The 19,473-nt window shown below is 47.3% G+C and overlaps 1 protein-coding gene across 1 annotated transcript in view; it reads left to right on the forward strand.

Annotated features, from left to right (window-relative positions):
* Slc6a5 (solute carrier family 6 member 5) overlaps nt 1-7,151 on the forward strand; it is a 50,177-nt gene extending 43,026 nt beyond the window's left edge. The window contains exons 14-15 of the mRNA XM_041653491.1: nt 3,822-3,989; nt 6,831-7,151. Coding sequence (XP_041509425.1) covers nt 3,822-3,989; nt 6,831-6,986 — 324 coding nt within the window. The 3' untranslated portion in view covers nt 6,987-7,151. The remainder of the gene's footprint in view (nt 1-3,821; nt 3,990-6,830) is intronic.
* Nucleotides 7,152-19,473: the final 12,322 nt, after the last annotated feature.

Here is a 19,473-nt window from a genome sequence, read left to right on the forward strand (position 1 = left end):
GAAGGTACCCAGGGTTGTTGATGCCCAGCTAGCTCTCCACTTTCCAGGAAAGAATTTATTCTGCTATTTCCTTACATGTGTGCATATGTGTGTGTCTGTGTGCATGTATGTGCAGGTGCATGTGGGTACCTGCAGATTCCAGAAGATGGCATTGGATCCCCTGGAGCTGGAGTTACACATGGCTGTGAGCCATCTCTCCAGCCCCTGATTTCTATACTATGAGATCCCCGTGCCTAAGGAATGATGCCGTCCACAGTGATTGTATGACCCCACATCTGTTAGCATAAGCACGACAATACACACAGGGCCACCCGATCTAGACAGTCCTTCATTGAGACTCCCTTCCAGATGACTCTAGGGTGTGTCAAGTTGGCAAGAAAAACTAAATATCACAGCTGGGTAGTGTGGGTGCCCTTCCCGAGGCAGGCCGATCTCTGTGGTCTACAGAGTGAGTTCCAGGATAGCCAGAGTTGTTACAGAGAGAAACCCTGTCTCAGAGAACCACCACCACCACCACCACCACCACCACCAAAATATCACAAGGAAACTGAAGCCTGGAGTTACGTAATTGACCTAACATTCAATATACAAAAGTTGGCTACAGTCTAGTTTCAAACTCACAGTATTCTGGCTCCTAACCACAACGCTACGTGTCTGCTCTACAATTAATGTCATTTCAATCAGGTTTTAACTGTTGATTTTATTGCTTTGAGAGTCATTTTGTCATCTTCAAGTGTGAGGATGGTGTTTTGAGATGACCTGACATCCACCTTTCTAACGTGGTCTGTACAGGGACTTAGACTCACACTTTGTCAACCCCATTGTTGTGCCAGAAGCTGTCAGTGTGGCCTTTGCTCTCTTCACCAAGTAAATTAACTAGCAGAGATTTTGCCTTTCCTATTCCCTGAAGCTTATCTTTTTCTTCCTCTGGCTTTTGGGAGTCCTTTTTGGGCAAGCCTGAAGGAAGTTGTTTGTAATTTCTATTTGTCCCAGTAGGTGGCGCGAGAAACCACATAAAGAGCCCACTTTTCACTACCAGACACCAGCTTTGCTTAAGATGCAGGCTGGTTAAAAGCAGGTGCAATGAAAAGACATGTTTTCTTCATCTGTTTGCCTTTTTTTCCCCCCGTCTCAGAGTGTGTTTTAATCAAGCCATATATTTCTGAAACACCAGAGATTTAGATAGAAAATCCATTCTGCTGTCCTCATTTTCTGCACTGACATCAATAGCTTACTCACATCCATACTGTGGTTTGAAGGTCCCCCCAGAGTTGGGGCGTGACAACTGGGAAGTCTTAAAGACAGGTACTCAGAGCTGGATTGGATGGGGGGCCGAGCTTAGCTTGTGGGTATGAGGACGAGGGTGCTACCATTGTCTGCAGAGGCTGCCATAGTGCATCCCGTCCCTGCTGACCTTTGACTCCCTCACCCCCACTCCTCATGCTTTATTATCAGCTAAGTCAATGTTAGAATTTGTTCTAGATCCTGCTCTCCTTTCCCTCCAGTCCTAGAAGACTGTTAGAATGTGTGCATGTTCTGTGGAAATACACTGCACGGCCCTCCTACTGCTGCTACTGTGTGGAGGTGTGTTTGAGGCAGGCCCTTCACCAGCCTAGTCATTGAAGTTTGCACCCATGCTGTCTCTCCCTTTACAGATGCGTTCACAGAGGCTCAGAGATGGTGAGGAATCACTTGAGGCCACACGGCCACAGAGTCACATGGCCTCTGAGGTGGGGTGGGCTTCAAGCCCACCCTCTGACACTCTAGCTTCTTATCCTCTGGTGGAACATGGCTAGTTTGGGTTAAAATAGTCAAGTCTTCACAACCCAGAGAGAAGGAATTCCAGGAGGTTGATTTTTTTTTTTTTTAATTTTCATTCTTGAGAAAACTCCTCTCAGCTCTGCTGGGCTTCGCGTGATTTCATGTCAGAAGCTGAGGAGATGCCCTGGCATTGTCTTGAGGTAGATTTGCTGTGCTGTTTGGGGTAGATGTGGTCAGCTCCATCCTCACCAACCAGGGTCTCCTGGGTCTGTATTGGTAGCTGTCAGTCAAAGGCAGGGGTGGGCGTGACTCAGTGGCTAGATCCCTGCTCCCCTGTGTGCCAAAGCCCACCCAAGGGCAGCCTTTCACCAAAGCTGACTTGGGAAATTTATGGCAAGCAACCGGCTTGTGCCTAAAAGTTTGATGTGATATTTGCACAAGTGGGAATGGGCGTCAAAGGTCTCAGCCCCGCCTAGGCTTTGCCCTTTGCCTTCCATGGCATAGATGTCTCTGAGGTCTTGGACTAGGGTAAGACTATGGTTTTAAATTAGTTCAGGGCCTCTGAAATAAAATCCATCATTCTTCTATGTGCTGTTGTGGATTTATGGAGCCATAAATATCCTCATGCAATTAACATATGCGTAGTCTGATCACGTTCCTGACTAAGACACACACACAAGCAGATGCCTTGCTATTTATATAGTAAACGGAACAGAGCAGCAAGCCGTAGTGATACTGGGCCACACTTCCAATAGACTGGCTAATAAAGCTTATGACTCCAGGGGCAAATGTTTGAGAGGTGGGCTAATGTAGACCTCATTCTCCATGGAAGCCCTGTATTCAGGCTCACATTGCTTTGAGTCAACATACGAATCACTGTTGCATTGGAAGAATCACGTGCCCCAGAGCCCGGGTGTTGCAGCAATGGTGTGGATACCTTGTGCTTGTGTAGAGTTCCACGCGTCTCCAAAATGCTCCCAGCTGTTATTTTCACTAGCGTGATTCCCTCCAATCACTCTGTGACTCCAAAGCTCAAGGTTGGAAGAGAGAGGCAGAGCCGGGGAAAGGACTTTTGTGGCCAATCCTAGGCTAATGCTGCCACAGGCAGGAAGGACACACTGAACCACATTGTCTTGGGAGATGGAGTCTACAGGTTGGGCTGGGGCTGTCTGAAGCCTGGCTTTCTGTAAAGGTGCCTCTGTCTTCGGCACATGCCTTCCCTCGACCCTATCCTGCTACCCAGCCAAGCCCCTGGATGGATCTCAGATGGAGTGATAGCGGATAATTGGCAGAAGCCAAAAAATCATGGACTTTTAAAAAAATGAGGAAGGGCTCTGGAGTTAACGCCAGCCTCCTGACCCCAGCACTGTTTGAAGGGTGTGAAACAAGCCCGTTTTGTTGCTGGGAAGTCTGAGAGGCCCCTCAGCTTATTAGCAGCAGAGCGCGGTCTCTGGACTCACTGCTGATGATGCTGTTCATCTTGAGTCAGTGGAGGGGGGTTGTGCATCTTTTCCCTCTGCCGTGGTTTATTATAGGACCATGCTTCCAGATCAGTCACCTCTGAGGGACCGTTTTGGGTCTCACACAGTCAACTTTAAAGGCAGCTCTTCTGTGTGGGTCATTCCTCGTTCTAGGAGGAAGCCAAGTGGATTCAATTAAAACGGTTGAAAGATACAAATTTAACACACCTTTTCCCCATGATAAAAAAGGCTTGATTATCAATGTTAGTTCAGACAATCTCTTCAGAACTCTCAGCATCCCCTCTCCTATCCATCCCAAGAGTCACTGTGCTCTTGGTGTGGTCTCTCCATGTGTAGACACATGTGCATACCCTGCTGACTTCCTATGGGATGGCAAACACAGGAGCAGGAGCTGAGGGTACGTAGGCCGCCTTCATCTCCTTGGGATTTACTTTCTTCAACTAGAAAATCCCTTTTCAGATGGACAAGTGTATGCATACGATGACGTAAGGGAAATGAAAACATGGAGCACATGCTTGTTGAGTGAATGAATGACCCAGCCTTCATCACCCTAACGTCCTCTCTCTTCTTCTCCCCTAGTTTATCCTGTGCTTTAGCTTCTACCAGTGGGAGCCCATGACCTACGGCTCTTACCGCTACCCTAACTGGTCCATGGTGCTCGGATGGCTGATGCTTGCCTGCTCTGTCATCTGGATCCCGATTATGTTTGTGATAAAAATGTATCTGGCTCCTGGCAGATTTATTGAGGTAATTCCACTGGCTCCATTTCCCTTGCTAGCCTCTCCCATGGGAGAGATCCTAAAAGCTCTATGCATTAAAAACAAAAGATTCAGTAAACGTATTCAAGACGGGTACTGGGTGAGTAAGCGATTACAGTTGCCGCCGATTCTATTAAGCCCATTTCTATTATGTATTATTCCTGTACCAGAGGAGCCCAGCCAATCATCAGGCTGAGCTATTATTGTGCTATTCCTCAGCATGCTGGCAGCCCTGGGATGAACGATCCCAACATGTCCTCTTTCCTAGAGCTTCCGTCCCCTCCTCCTCGGGATGCTATTTACATCTTGGAGTTGGTTTTTTAACCACACAGAGGGTTTCCCCTTTCCTAGTGTTCCTCTACAACCAAGCCTCCTTTCTTCCAAGTGTTTATTGCCATTAAACTTAAACTCACCACCCCCCCCTATTGTTCCCATGTTAAGAAGAGCCAGGCTGGTTAAAAATACAATGACATCCCAGGGCGTGGCTGGAATGAGTGGAGGCTGGCTTTTCTTTACCAAGTGTCCTAGCTAGGTTTCTGTTGCTCCAATAAAACCATGAAAAAGCATCTTGGGGGAGGCAAGGACTTACTTCAGTTCAGTATTCCCAGGTCATAGTCCCAGGGCAGGAGATCAAAGCAGGAGCCTAGAGGTAGGAGCAGAAGCAGAGGTCACGGAGGAGTGCAACTTACTGACTTGCTCCTTGTGGCTTGCTCAGTTTGATTTCTTAGATCCCCCAGGGCCATCAGCCCCGGGTGGCACTGCTCCAATTGACTGGGCCCTCCCATGTCAATCATTAATCAAGACAATGTCCCAAGTCTTGCATACAGACTGATCTAATGGAGAAAATCCTTCAGTTGGCACTCCCTCTTTCTAGATGTCTGTAGCTGTGACGGGCTAACGAGTACATCAGCCCATCCCTATCTGAACCCATTTTACTCTTGTCCTGAAAATAACCCCTGCCTTTTCTGTGGAGTGGATGGGACTGCTATTTACTTCAGCCGCCACTGAAGAACCACCCAGCGCTGGTTACTTACTTGTTCAAGCATACCAGTCATTCTAGCCCTTGAGAAGAAGAAGCAAGAGGACCATGAGTTCAAGGCCATCCTTAGCTGTATAACGAACTTTAGACTAGCCTGGGCTATCTGAGACCCTGTCTCAAAGAAAAAAGGTCTCTTACCTAGGTGGGCTGAAGATGAATGAACCCTGCCTCCATCCCGAAGGTGTTTGGCCCATATCAGTGTGGGATCAGGGTCTGATCCAGAGGCACCTGGGAGCTTGTCATAAATGCACAGTCAGGTTCTCATGACTACACAGAGCTCAGATCTCAGGGAAATGCAACCTTGGCTTCATTTTCCAGTGATTCAGACGCATGCTCAAGTTTGCATGGATCTAGACCAGTGTTTCTTAACCCCCCCTCCCCAGTGCTGTGACCCCTTATTGCAGTTCCTCATGTTGTGGTGACTCCCAACCATAAAATTATTTCCATTGTTAGTTCATAACTGTAATTTTGCTAATGTTATAAATCACTATGTAAACATTTTTGGAGCTAGAGGTTTGTCAAAGGGGTTGCAACCCACAGGTTGAGAACTGCTGATCTAGAGCAATACAAAGAAATACCTGTTCACTGGGGTAGAGAAGGGCTGTGTGGGTTCTGCTCTTGGTCAGCAAGATTCATATAAGAGGCTGGAGGGAGAAGCAGGATGGGGGTGAGCTGCCGGTCGTCACACAACATAAGTAGTCACGTGAGCTGGGCCAGCGGGTAGCCATTGCTTTCACTTACTCCTGTATGAAGATGAACCCTCATATTGAAATGGTATTTTGGTTTACATCCCCAGAATATTTTGTTCATTATCCTCTGGTGTAAATCAGCTTGGTCCCAACCACTCCCAGGATGCCAGCTTCCAGCCAGAGGATGCAGGGATCTCTTTCCCCTAACAACCTCCTGTAACCTCTGCTGCTGTTGTTGCAGCCTGGAATTCTCTAGATTGATGAGTTGGCTGTGCAAATTTATTATGGTTAATTTGGGACACAAAGGTTGCAAGCTGATGATTAAGGGGAGATTAAACTAACAGCTATGAGAGCCAGATTCTCTTTAATCGGTAATAAACATATAATTATTCCCTCTTATATAGTAAGAAATAAGTTTTTTTCTTTTTCTAGATGCTTCTGTCAGAGTTTATTTTCTATAAAAACTTCTGTTGGAGGACTAGAGACACCCCTATTATTTTAAAGCTTAGCTATATGAACCTGCACTGCTGAACCAAGTCGAAAACATATATTTTTACCAACAGATAATTAAAATCTTTGTTCATGCTTGGTCATGTATCTTCAGGGCTGGCTTTTTTCTTTTGACATTTATATACTTTGGGGAAATATGCTAAACGAAATCCAATTATTTTGTTGTAGCAACCACCGTTGAGACCACTGAACAAATGTAATTGAGCCCATGACTTTTGCTGTTGGGGAGCAGAAGTAGAAACTTGGGGGTTCTCTTCATTTGTGAGGAGAGACTTATAACTAAATCTGGGCCCTTTGTCCTCTACCAAACTTGTGTAAGGTAACCATGGAGCGATCATAATGCTGCTTTCAGGGTGATGTAAGTAATTTCAAGTGAACAAAACTGAGTCTTGATTTTTCTATCGCTGGCCTGGTTAAGGAATGTGGGCTAGTCTCCCTGATGTCTCCCGTTCTGCAGGAACCTCTTGGCTCCAGTGAGGGAGGGATCTGGAGCAGTGGTGTCTAGCCTTTTAGAGGTGGCTAGGTGCACCACAGTGGAGGAAGGTGCAGTCCTATTGTAACTATGTGTGTCCTTGGCTTTTTTTTTCCACAGAGGCTGAAGTTGGTTTGCTCGCCACAGCCGGACTGGGGCCCCTTCTTAGCTCAGCACCGCGGGGAGCGTTACAAGAATATGATCGACCCCCTGGGAACCTCGTCCCTGGGACTCAAACTGCCCGTGAAGGATTTGGAACTGGGCACCCAGTGCTAGTCCAGGAGTGTGGACGGTCCGGTGTTACTCCTGGTTGTCTTTTCTGCCTCCCTCACACTTTCCCCAGCTTTATTCCCAGTTTTCTTCTTTCTCCCCATCCCTCGCTTCACAGCCGTGCATGAGAGTGTCCCATAGAAAAGTAGGACATAGTGTCTGTCGCATGCTGTAGTGAGAGTCACACGGACCACTGGAAGCGCTGTCTGCCTGGGTCTGTGCTCCCGTGTCAGGGAGGATTGCTCCCCTCCCCCCCATCAGGTGCTCCATTCATCCTGCAGGGGTGGGTTGACCAGGTGGGCGCTGGCAGGTGCGTGCTTTGGCAGTGGAGAAATTCTGATGTGTGTTTGCATTGCTGGGAGGAGTAGGGCATGAGGAGAATGCAGACTTTCAGGACTGTTGGCTTGCCCTCAACACTGTCCAGCAGAGCTCATTCAAAAGCCGGAAGTTCAGGTCAGGTGCTTTAGGGCGGATGGCAGTGCTGGAGAGGCTCTAGATGCAGACAAGGCTGGTGGTGGATTTGGGCACCCCTGGGTAAGGTTTGACGTGCATATCCGTTTCTTTTATTTTGACCGAATATACCATGCAGTTAGATGTCTCATCTCTCTACACTGTAGATCTGGAGGGACTTTCCATTCTCTTCCCTCAGTCTGTCTGTTGTCCCCCTCCTCCTCTCCCTCCTCCTCCTTTTCCTTCTTTGTAATAACCACATCTGGGAGTTAATTCTTTGGTCTTTTCTTTCACCCTCTGCACAAGAAGCCATGCTCTGATTTGCATGTCGACTTTTGTACCGACTGCTGTCCCATTTGCCACGATGTCTTCTGCACCGCGGCTCAGTGTCAGATGCTGTCTCTTTGCCTCCAAATCTCCTTCTATAAGCGGTATAACCTCCGGGAAAATGAGACTTAACCTGGTTCTGTCTATATATTACCTATATATGGGGCACAAACTCTTAAAAGATACTTTCTCAACTTTTACTCCTTTCCAAGTAACAGTAAATGCCAGTTGTGGCCATAGAGAAGTCAGAGACATCAGGAGATTGGTAGAAAGCCATTCTATTACTACTCTTCCCTGGGGCTGTCCATCTTCTGAAAATCCCTGTATTTTCAGAACTTCCCGATCAAGACAGCTTAGCCAGGTACTGAGTAAGCCAACTAAGACCATCGCTCTTGAGCCTGCATTCAGCCAGTTCAGTTTCCGGAACTCCCTATCCACAGCATCATTGTCGTTCTCCAGTGAGAATGAGCGCCCATCTGCAGAGCCTGGCCGGGCTGTACCCTCCATCGCAGCGTATCTCAAGCAGGCACATAGGAAACTCTTAAACTGCGGTGTGTGCTCCTGCACTATGTACATGTAGCATGTAGTGGTGCTTTCTGTCCCTATAAATACCTTAGGAATCACCACGGAGATGGCGAGTTTAGAGCAGCATAGTCTGGGCTCTTTTTATCTTTTCCTCTTACGGTATTAATATCTCAACCTAAAATCGTCTCCTCCAGGGGAGACTGGTTCAATCGTTTTCTTATTAGTTTGTCTTCATCTAACAGGGTCTCAGGCAAAGTTTTCAGTTCAGATCTTGTCGATTGATGTGACATTTTCCTCCCGCACAACGGCGATGATGCCCCAACAGCAGGTTATGATGGATCCCTTTAAAAAGATGACTCGATTTGTGTAAAGTGTCTGAAGCCATCGTACTAGACTTTCTCTTTCCCAGGACAAGCGCTCATGGCACCTGCCGACAACGATGGGTACTTGGGTTTCCCAGAGTAGCCATGACAGGATTTAGGAAAGAGACCATGGAGGGCTTTGAACTTCTGGCTTTCATGCCTTTGCTAGCAGGGTTTGCTCTCCCTCTTCCATTTTCTCTTTTCTCCCAATTTCCCAAAAGTAGGTCTTGCTAGACTGTCACAGAGATGAAGCCTCAGGCTTGCCCTATTTTAGGAAGACGAGCTGTGGGCTCAGTTGTCTCCTATCTGCCGTCATTATGTTTCCCCCAGAAAGCCATACTGATGAGTGGCCTCATTCCTGCCCCAGAATCGCAGGGTGCTACCAACACTTTGGTGGTGTGTGTGAGTAGGGAGGTCGGTCTGGAAACTCCACACAACCCCACCAGTTTTCAGGTTAAGAAAAGCACGAAGCTGGTCCTTAGCACAGACGAATTTGTGCTTGTGTTGGGATGAACGGCTTCTGGCCTCTGGTTTTCCTCTGGGCTGCGATTGGGATTGGTGCTGGATGCCAACCCAATTGCTGCTAACTTTTGCCTCTGTGATTAAAAGGCGGAAGTGGGGGAGGCCGTGGGCACTGCCAGATGTGAACTGAGTGTTGACTTCCTGGAGACCTCCTTCGGTTGGGGCAACTGTACCTGGGGCAGCTACAGCTGTGTCTAGTAGGGTATGTCGAGGAAACACCTAGAAGCTGCCCCTGTGTACTTGTCCATTTTGTTGTTGTTGCTTCATTTTTCTTTCCCTAGTTTTATGTAAAAACTGCTTAGAAGGACAAAGTAAGACAAAGATTCCGGCTTACCTGGACATAGCTGCTCTTGAAGTTTAGGCTTGTCCACATGGATTGCCCTGCTCGACTTCAAGGGACTCCCTGGCAGGAGGAGTGGTGTCTGAGTAGCCTCCATTCATGCTGTAACTCAATGGCCTGCCTCCTGAGGACCTGGTCAGGATACTGAGAGCTGATATGTACCCGACTCGATGGATTGTTTCCATACTACAAAAATGCACACTTGATTGGAAGAAAAAAAATGAATGAAAAAAATAGAAAAGGAAAGTGCTGTCGTAACTGCCACCTGAGATTCTCCCTGGACACTGACGGAGACGCAATGTTGCTTAGGAAGGACTTTGGTTCCCTGCACGCAGTGGTGGGGAGTTTTCCGTCTGTGAGATTATTTCATACCACCAACCAATAAACTTATACAGAGAAAAACAAGCCATATGTGAAAAATAGTAACCCCTTAATATCCTTAAAACAAAAAGCACCATGTATTTATTAACTATCAGTGTTGTGGTTTCTTATGCAAACCGTTGTGTAATTGTCTTGCTTACTAGAGACTTCTAATCTCCTTCAGGCTGTGTTTGTTGTGAACAAATGTGTCCAATTCTGGTCTTTCGTGGTAGTTGTTTATCTGCCCCTGTGTTTTTCTTTATTGCATGATACCTGTGGTCAATGCAAAATCCTAATGACCTTGACGTCGTTGGAATTTTTTTAATGTGTTTTTAATGCCTGAGAGCTGCAATTGATGTGTACTTCAGGGAACGGCACTTTAGAAAGAGTTGAACACAAGGACTTTTGCTTGGATGGGACTCGGATTTCGCTATGCTGGCACAGCACAGAGGGGGGTCAGGGTTTTGTTTCTCTTCTGTTATCTATGTGTGCCTCAGCGCTTCTCAGTTCTTTTCTGTCAGCATGGGCTTCCCATGCCTTCAAGCCACACTTTGCTCTTTGTCTTCTTGGCCATGGTCATTGTACTCTTCCCAGAGGCTAGCACAGTAGTAGCTGCTGGACATACCACAGCAAGGTTGTCCTGTCTGTGGTGTTGGGATTTGGGTCTGTGGCGTGTTTCTCTGAGGCACTGATGTGAGTGAGGGTGTTCTGTGTGGCAGGGTGACATGCAAGGTGTTGAGGCAGAGACCAGCAAGCCTGTGTCCCCTGCCTCACGATGTGTGTTATGCAGAGCTGGCCTGAGGTTTGGGAGTGAGACTTCCCGTCTTTCTCTCATTTAGCTGTGCTTGCCTAGAAGGTCCACGGTGAAATACAGTCTTGGCAGAGGTTGCCGTAAACCGCCTGTCGAGAAAGGAGTTCAGATGGGTGTTCATCACCCTTGAAAAGCAAGCCGAAGTTTGATTAGCGTCTGAGGATGACACCTGACAGGTGTGTTCTATGTAGCATCACTGGGGTGATGTTTAGGTGTCAACTGGGAACTGCGGCATTTCTCATTTGTCCGTGTTCTTTTGCACTTTATTATGGACCTATCAAAGAGAAGGTTGCGTATTAAATTATGTGCTTGGGTAATGTTCTGAACGCAGGCATCTCCTGTGGGCACTACTGTTCACCAATAAAGATGTTTCCTAGTCAGGTCCTTATATTTTTTCATCAGCTGTACATGAAGAAAATATATTATGTTACAAAATGATGCATCATATCTATCTATCTATCTATCTATCTATCTATCTATCTATCTATCGTATAGAGTGCGAATTATATATTGTGTGTTATCCATTTAAGAAGTCATTACTCTTGAGGCCCTACCTCAAATTTTGTATTTATGTGTACAAATGCAATTTATTGTATTCTATATTTGCCTATTACATACTGTTATAAATTAGAGTTTATCCTAATAATGTATGAGTCCTCGAAAACCCCAAATAAATGTCAGTATTTAAAACACACCGCTTGCCATTGTGTCTGCTACAAACCCATTACCACCACATCTCTTCAACAAATGGGCTTCAGGTGTGCCCAGGTGTGTTTTATTGTGAGAAGCCTGGCACGGCTGTGAAAAATGACTCTCCCGGAAACATGAGGTATCATTGTGTTGTGTAGAAACCAATAGCATTTAAATCGCCACACTTGCAGCCATCAGAACACACCATTGTACACTGAATTATTAACTAGCCCTCAAGGAAGGATGGACAGAGGGAAGGAGAGAGAGAGAGAGAGAGAGAGAGAGAGACTGAACCTGAGTAGAGCTGAATAGAGAGACTGAGTTAGATAAAGAGAGAGTGATTTAGATAAATTGTGGGTAATGCAATTATTATTTTGTCAGTTTCCAATTTTATCTAACTTCATCTAGATGGTTCTGGACACATGCTAGGCTCCAAGCACCTAGATAGTTCTTGATGCATGTTAGATTCCAGACATCTAGACAGTTCTGAATGAATGCTAGGGTCCATGCCTTGTTGGAGGAGGCCACTAGCACTGAAATAATCACACAGAAACTGTATTAATTAAAACACTGCTTGGCCCATTAGCTCTAGCTTCTTATTGGCTAACTCTTACATCTTAATTTAACCCATTCCTATTAATCTGTGTATTGCCACCTGACTGTGGCTTACTGGCTGAAGTTCTGGCGTCTGTCTCTGGCAGGGCTACATGGCTTCTCTCTGACTCTGCCTCCCTTCTCCCAGCATTCAGTTTAGTTCCCCCCTCCCTTGCCTACCTAAGTTCTGCCTTATCAAAAGGTCAAGACAGTTTTCTTTATTCATCAGTGGTAATCACAGCATACAGAGGGGACTCCCACATCAAGGCCAAATGAGCCTGGTAGAAAAACCATCCATGCTAAGTAAAGGAACCAACAAATGTCCTTCCTCTCTACTCAAGAAGGTGGAGCTCCTGGCTCCCTGTCCGGAGACATGCAGTCCTGTGGTATGTTCTCTGCTATCTGAGTGCCTTAACCCAGAAGCTAGGCTGTCTACTAATGAGCAAGGTGCTCACATCCTGTCTCCATCTTTGACTTGAACATCAGATGACTGCAGGATGGCCTGGGCCAACTCTGTAGGAGACATAGAAGCACAAAGAAGATAGTGGGAGCCACACACTGAAGCACGGAGTCTGTGATTGTGAGGTTCACACACCTGGGAAAGGCCTGGACTGTGAGGCTTACACATCTGGGGAAGGCCTGTGATTGTGAGGCTTACACATCTGGGGAAGGCCTGTGATTGTGAGGCTCACACACCTGGGGAAGGCATATGACCATGAGGTTCAAAGACATCCCATCTGGTGGAGAGGATTGGTCTTGGCTTCTTGAAATGGGTTGTTGGCATGTGGGGAAGATGTAAGGGTTAGTGGGCTGCTGGGATGAACTTGCAGGTAGATGGAAGCAAACACAATGATAGTACCAGGGTCCAACAGAAGAGTTTAAGACTAGGTAACGGGGCTTGGGGATGTCTCAGCCAGTACAGTGTTTCCATGCCAGCATGAAGATCTGCTTTGATTCCCCAGGACCCAAATGAAGAAGAATCCCAGCACTGGGGAGGTGGAGACTCACTGGTCAGCCAGCCTAGCCTATTTGGCAAACTTCAGGCCAGTGAGAACACATATACACACACACTACACACTTCTGTGCCTGCACACACACATACACACACACACGCAGATGATGAATGGACTTTGAAGGTATCGTATATGCTGATAGAAAGTGGGACTAAGGTTGAAACACCAGTTAGAACTTGATAGTGCACAGATTCCCCTCCTCAGAGCACCGAGTACGACATCTGTGGGGGTAGTAGTGGACTTCTGGTTCCTGCAAAAGCCATCTTGGGGATGATTATTCTTTCTTGGCTCAAGATTTTTTTTTTAAAGATTTATTTATTTATTGTGTATGCATTATTCTGCCTACATGCTTGCCTGCAGACCAGAAGAGGGCACCAGATCTCATTACAGATGGTTGTGAGCCATCATGTGGTTGCTGGGAATGGAACTCAGGACCTCTGGAAGAGCAGGCAGTGCTCTTAACCACCGTTGGCTCAAAATTTTTAAACAACTGATATTAAAGGATTGTCCCTGCTTCTTCTTTTCAACAGTGAACAGGGCCATGGCCAGCTTGCTGGCTCCTGCCGCTCTCCCTGGCTCTTTCTGAACATTCTTTTTTTTTTCTTTTTAATTTATTTATTTATTAAATATTTCTGCCTCCTCCCCGCCACCGCCTCCCATTTCCCTCCCCTTCCCCCATCAAGTCCCCCTCCCTCATCAGCTCGAAGAGCTATCAGGGTTCCCTGACCTGTGGGAAGTCCAAGGACCACCCACCTCCATCCAGGTCTAGTAAGGTGAGCATCCAAACTGCCTAGGCTCTCCCAAAGCCAGTACGTGCAGTAGGATCAAAAACCCACTGCCATTGTTCTTGAGTTCTCAGTAGTCCTCATTGTCCACTATGTCTGAACATTCTTAATCTACAGAGGGCCTTGAGGCAAGAGAAAAAAATCAGTGGCTGCAGAGGCCACGTGCTGATACCCCACACAGCTGCTCTACTCTGAGAGGTGGCCAGGGGGCTGGAAAGTGCCCCAGGATACCTGTCTTTTCTTCTTAAGGACTGTCTGACTCTAGCCGTGTGTGTTGTTACCCTGGCTTTCCTTCCCTCCTCCAGATCACACCCTTGTGATGTCCTCATCACAGGTGGGTTATGTATCTTGGCCCTTGACCTTGGATGCGAACCTGGGCTTTGTTCAGTGGCTTGTGGGCAGAGGAGGCAGTGGCCGTCTGTGTCTAGAGCTTTAAGGCCCCACTGGTTTTCTTCTTGGTGCCTCTTTGGACTTTGAGAAGAAGATAACCTGGCTGTACCATGGCCTTCAAAGAGGAAGGGCAACTGGGCTAACATCACAGACCTGCTCCGGCAGGAGGGCCAGCCCGCCTCCTGCAGTGTGCATCAGAATGTCTCATCAGTAGGTGAACTGAACCCTAGCCAACCTGCAGCTATGCAAGACCCAATACTTCGTGTTGCCAACAGCATGCATAGTTGGACACTGTTAATTCTTCTGAATATTACGAGTCCAAAATAAATAGGTAGAGAAGCCGGCAGTGTGTTTTGTGGCCACTATGCATCAGTAGGCAGCGGGTGTGTGCAGAGTAGCTATGAGAACAGGTTCTGTCAATAGGTAAATGGAAGTGCTACGGGGAGTTCCCAGGCAGGCATGTTCTCTTCCACTGTGTGCTATCTGGAATGCAGATGCAATGGCTGGAGTGCTGGCAGCCAAACAGAACAACAAGGCTAACAGCTGCGTCTAAGAAATGATGGAAAAGAGATCTGCAAGGACCTGGGTCCCCAAAGCTTCATAGAGCAAGTGAAATAGCTTTAAATTGTCCAGCTCTAAAACGTTTACTCAAAAGAGTGGTGATTTATCTGGGAATTTTTCCTGTTCTCTGACGCCAGATGGAATCCTTGTTAACACTACTACTTAATAAGACTACTGAGGTGGGGAGGAGGGGCCAGAGAACCACCCAGAAATGTGGAGGAGCTCACTGTCACTTTGTCAACAAGAAGACAGTGTTTGGCTTTTGGCTGTGAGTAAGAGTCTAAAAGCATTGGAGATGGCAGAATCCACCCCATAGGCTACTGTGAGAGTGTGTGGCATAAAGCCTTCTCTCATCAAAGCCATTGCTCCCGTTGCCCACCCCACGGCTCTCGGCTCTCCAATAGCTCTCCCTTGCTTTGGGTGGGAAGACCTGTTCATGAGAGCTATATTTGACCCTTATGTTTTCACATCTCATTTTGTGGTGCTGGAGACTGAACCCCGGTCCTTGTGCCTGGTAGAACAATGGCTCAATCACCAAGCTCCACCCCAGCCTTCAGTTCACACCGTGGTGAGGCAGGCAGGGTCTTTCCTATCTCAGTGTGAATTGAAAGTATGCCATTCTCCTAGTTTGCCTGCAGAACAAATGATAAGTGTGGTCCTAACATGTATGTATAAAGGATTGTTTAAGGCCTGGAAAAGAAGGTCGGGGTGAATTCTTTGCGCACAGCCCTGGAGGGTAGGCAGAGAGAGCCTTTCTGGATTCAGTTTAAATGGCACAGGGCTGCTGTCCCCTGGATCACCTCTTCTCCACTCTCTTGGCCATGGTGAGTGGTTTTCCTCGAGCACTCTGGCCTTCGAACCCACTTCCCTCTCTCCCATCCCATGCAGAGGAAGGAGGCAAACCCTTGGCCCTTCTTTCTTGATGAGGTCACTTAGCTTTCTGTTCTCACTTAGCTCAGCGGGCAGGCAGATGGCTGTGGCAGGGTCGAGCCTGGAGGGAGGGCAGATGGCCAGGCCGTTCTGGCTTTCACAGAAGGCTCTGCTCACTTAGGACTGCCCCTTGTACTAATGAGAGGACGTGTTGGTTTCCTGCTGAATTTCAGGTCTCAGGCAGGGGGTAGGGCTGTGGCTTGTGGTTGGTTTGAGGTCCCTAAAGACCTCCACAAGGAGAATGAATTCATAGGCTTCATCCAAGGACACATGGTATAGTTTAATAATGCAGAGTGTGCCTGGAGTTATCCTGCCTGAGTTGAGAGCTTGGCTCAGCTATTTATCAGGACCATGGCTGTTTCCATGTCTATAAAATAGGTATAATAATCCCATCTGCTAGTTAGGTTGTTTAGGGGGAACGCATGAGTTAATCCATTGCAACCACTCTGAGCATGGTCCTCCTTGGTCACGGACCCAGCACTCAGAGGAGGAACAGCTTGCCCCGATCTGTTGGGCTGGATGACATCTGCTAACTTATCACTCATCAACACCTTGACTGCGTCCTTAGAAACCTGACCTTCTCCTGAGGTTGTTGGTGTAATGAATTAGAACAGCCTCACCAGAAGCACTAAGGACTGTCTTTATCCATGAGTCTCTCTGTAGATTTTTCTACCTATTTTCCCTACTGACCCACATCCAGCTCTATTTTAAAAGTGTCTGAAGCTCTAAGACTGGCTACAGCAGCTAAATAAGAAGAAGAAAGGTTCCCTAATTTAGGTGTGATTGAAGTTGATTGTATCCATGAGAGAAAAGGTAAACCTTCATCAGCAGAGCCTAAATACCCACATAGGAACAGTGGCCCGGAGGATGGCACATCCATCCGACCCATCTCTGAATGCACACGCCTTTCAAGAACCGAAGGCACCTTCTCTTACCTGTGCTCCGGCTCCCACAGGGCCCTTGGTGCCATACCTGTGGAGGAAACTTGGATGTTGCTACACCTTCCTCACTCCACCAGCAAACTGGTATTTTACTGGTGTCTGAGGGCCGTCCTAACTGAGCTGTTGGCCTCTGAGAACTTTGACTCTCAGAGATTTAGCCACTCCCAGCTCTGAAGCTTTGGCTGTGAAATCAAGGGCTGTGGCTGAACTCTCTTTGAACCCTCTTGGGAGTATGCTGTCCCGCCCATTCTAGTCCGTAGTAGCCCCTGCTCTTTGTAGTCTGCAGCTGCCTCTGTCTTCCCCTGTTCTTCCTGGTGTCTCCTCTGCTCTACTTTCCAGAAACAGGGAGTCTGACAGTCATATTAGATTGAGTTCTCTCTGATGGCCTCAGTTTAACTTAATCACATGTACAAAGACCCTGTTTCTACATAAGGTCTCATTCTCAGGCACCAGGGGCAGAGTGGGAGGCACACTCCAGCGTGAGATAACACTAGCCTCTCACTGCCGCCATTCAAAATATTTATTATTTATTAAAGTTTAATTATGTGCGTCTGTGTGTGTGAATGAATGCATGTGTGAGTACGGGTGATTGTGGAGGCAGAAGAGGGTATCAGCTCCCCTGGATCTGGAGTTCCAGGCAGCTGGGCTATCTGATGAGGGTACTGGGAACTGAACTCGGGTCCTGTGTCAGAAGCAGTGGGTGCTCTTAAGGGCTGACTTTCCAGTCCTCCATTTTCTCTCATTTTATAAGGAAATTGATCCTTTGCCCCTAATGTGAAGACATGCCAAGGCTGTTTGGACAAAGAGGATTGACTTAGGAAGGGGCGCTTCGAAAGCCACAAAAGAGGTGCATAGTTTCTCAATCAGGAGCCTTCAACAATAAAAAATCCTCTTGCTGTTTGCATCCTTTGGCGGGGCTTATTGAGTCTGGGGGATCCTTCCCTGAACCCTAGAAATTAGGGTCTTTCAAGATTAACTCTTGTTACTGCTCATAGACGTGGAGCTGCAGAGCCGTGACAGAACATACGTCTCACTTAACTTTTGAAAATGAAGCACACTGAAACCCCATCCTACAGGACCAGAACACACAGTCTTGAAGATTAGGGCTCAAAAAAATAATCTAAGCCACAGTTTCCCTTTGCTGGGTCCACTGTGACTTTGAGGTTTTCTGGGACTTTGGAAATCAATAAGAGGAGCTTGGGAAGAACAGTTCAGAGTACCTAAAGGCTATGGAGTGGCTTTTACGACTGAAGGAGTGTTGGAGGGGGCATGGCTCTCACAGTGCAGCTTGGTATATGGTGTCCTTACTCAGGAAGCCCAGTAAGACACGGAAATCTTATTTCCTGTAAAGTGTATGGTTTTAAAGTTGGTGTTAAAGGCAACACACTCTGGGAATAAGGGTCTGTTCTGGGACCAAGTTGGAGAGAAGTGGCTGGGGAGGCAATTTAGTTGGTAGAGTGCTTGCCCAGAATACACAAGGCTGTGGATTCCAATCTCAGCACCACATAAACTAGGTGTGGTGGCTCAGACCTATAATCCTAGCACTTAGAAGGAGAAGGCAGGAGGATCAGGGTTCAAGGTTATCCTCAGATACATAACCAATAAAATTAAAGTTGGATATGGAGATATGGTTCAGTGATTAAAAGTCATAAATAAATGAAGAATAAATATCAGGTACACCTGTCACATAGCCTGTAATTCCAGCAGCAGGGCATCCAATATCTTCTTCTGATCTCCAACACAAACACACACACACACGCTCACACACGCACACTGGAGAGTAAGTTGAGCCTTGACACCATCCACTCTGTAACAGTCTAGTTAATCTGCACTGCAGAGGGCACTTTTCAAGTTGAGACTTACCATGCAGGGTCCCTTTGGTCACCTGTCCAGGGAGAGTCGTATATGGAGTAAGTGGACTATGTATACACAATGTCCTGAAAAATGGAGCAGAGGTCAGAGGGATGTACAGGCAGAACCTTTCCTCTTCAGAAGCTGTGCCACTAAGTTTGTGATCTTCACTGGTTTCCTGGGCTAAAGGTGTGTGAAGTTAATGCTATTGGAATATGGGGAATGTATAAACGCCAGAGAGAACCCTTGGGAGCGAAGCAGGGCTCTTTGGAGAAGTTAATCTTTTTTTCCTCTGGGATTCTGGAGAATGTATGGGTTTATGCACCTCAGAGTGGTGTTGGGAGAAGCTGGGGCCCACGGGGCTTCCAGTCACATGACACTTAACATATTGTGTAAACCAGAGGCTGTGGTCTTTCAGGTCCTGTGACTACAGAAGCCCTAGATAGCCGGCAGACAGGGACCATCCTAGGGCTGTTCGGTAACAGACACTGCTAGACTGGAGACACTCCTCCTCTGCTTGTCCACTGGTCGCCAGCAAAGCCCAGCTTTTCTCTCTACAGAACCATACTCTGGTACAGGTCCTAAAAGGGGAGGGGGGAGAGACCCAGAGAACCAGGTTTGGATAAAACCATCCAGAAAGTCACACAAGAGAGAAAGGAGGAAAAAGAATGGTTTAGAACTTCCCCTGTGTGGCAGCATTTGGCCTGTAGAAAGAGGCTTTGCAAAAACTCCTTAAATTTCAGCCATAGATTGCTTAAGCTCAGGGACTTGTTCCGTACCTTCCGTCTCAGCACCCTCCACTAGTACCCCTAAAAGCCAGCATTCAGTCACAGGGGCCTCTGGCCTGGGACAGACACAAAGTACAGGTGGCCCTTGGGGACTCAACCATCACCTCCTCCACCCCTCTACCTATTCCTCCCCACCCACTTGCTGGAGTGAATCGTTAGTAGTTGTTTTCCAAGGGGCTGGGAGCACTCCGTGGCCCCTCCTACATCGTGATCCCCCCAGGGAACAAAACCCACGCACACGCAGGCTGGGAGG

Source organism: Microtus oregoni, unplaced genomic scaffold (genome assembly GCF_018167655.1).
Source record: "Microtus oregoni isolate MIOR12 unplaced genomic scaffold, Mior012 000000F_ref0000247, whole genome shotgun sequence".
NCBI lineage: Eukaryota > Metazoa > Chordata > Mammalia > Rodentia > Cricetidae > Microtus > Microtus oregoni.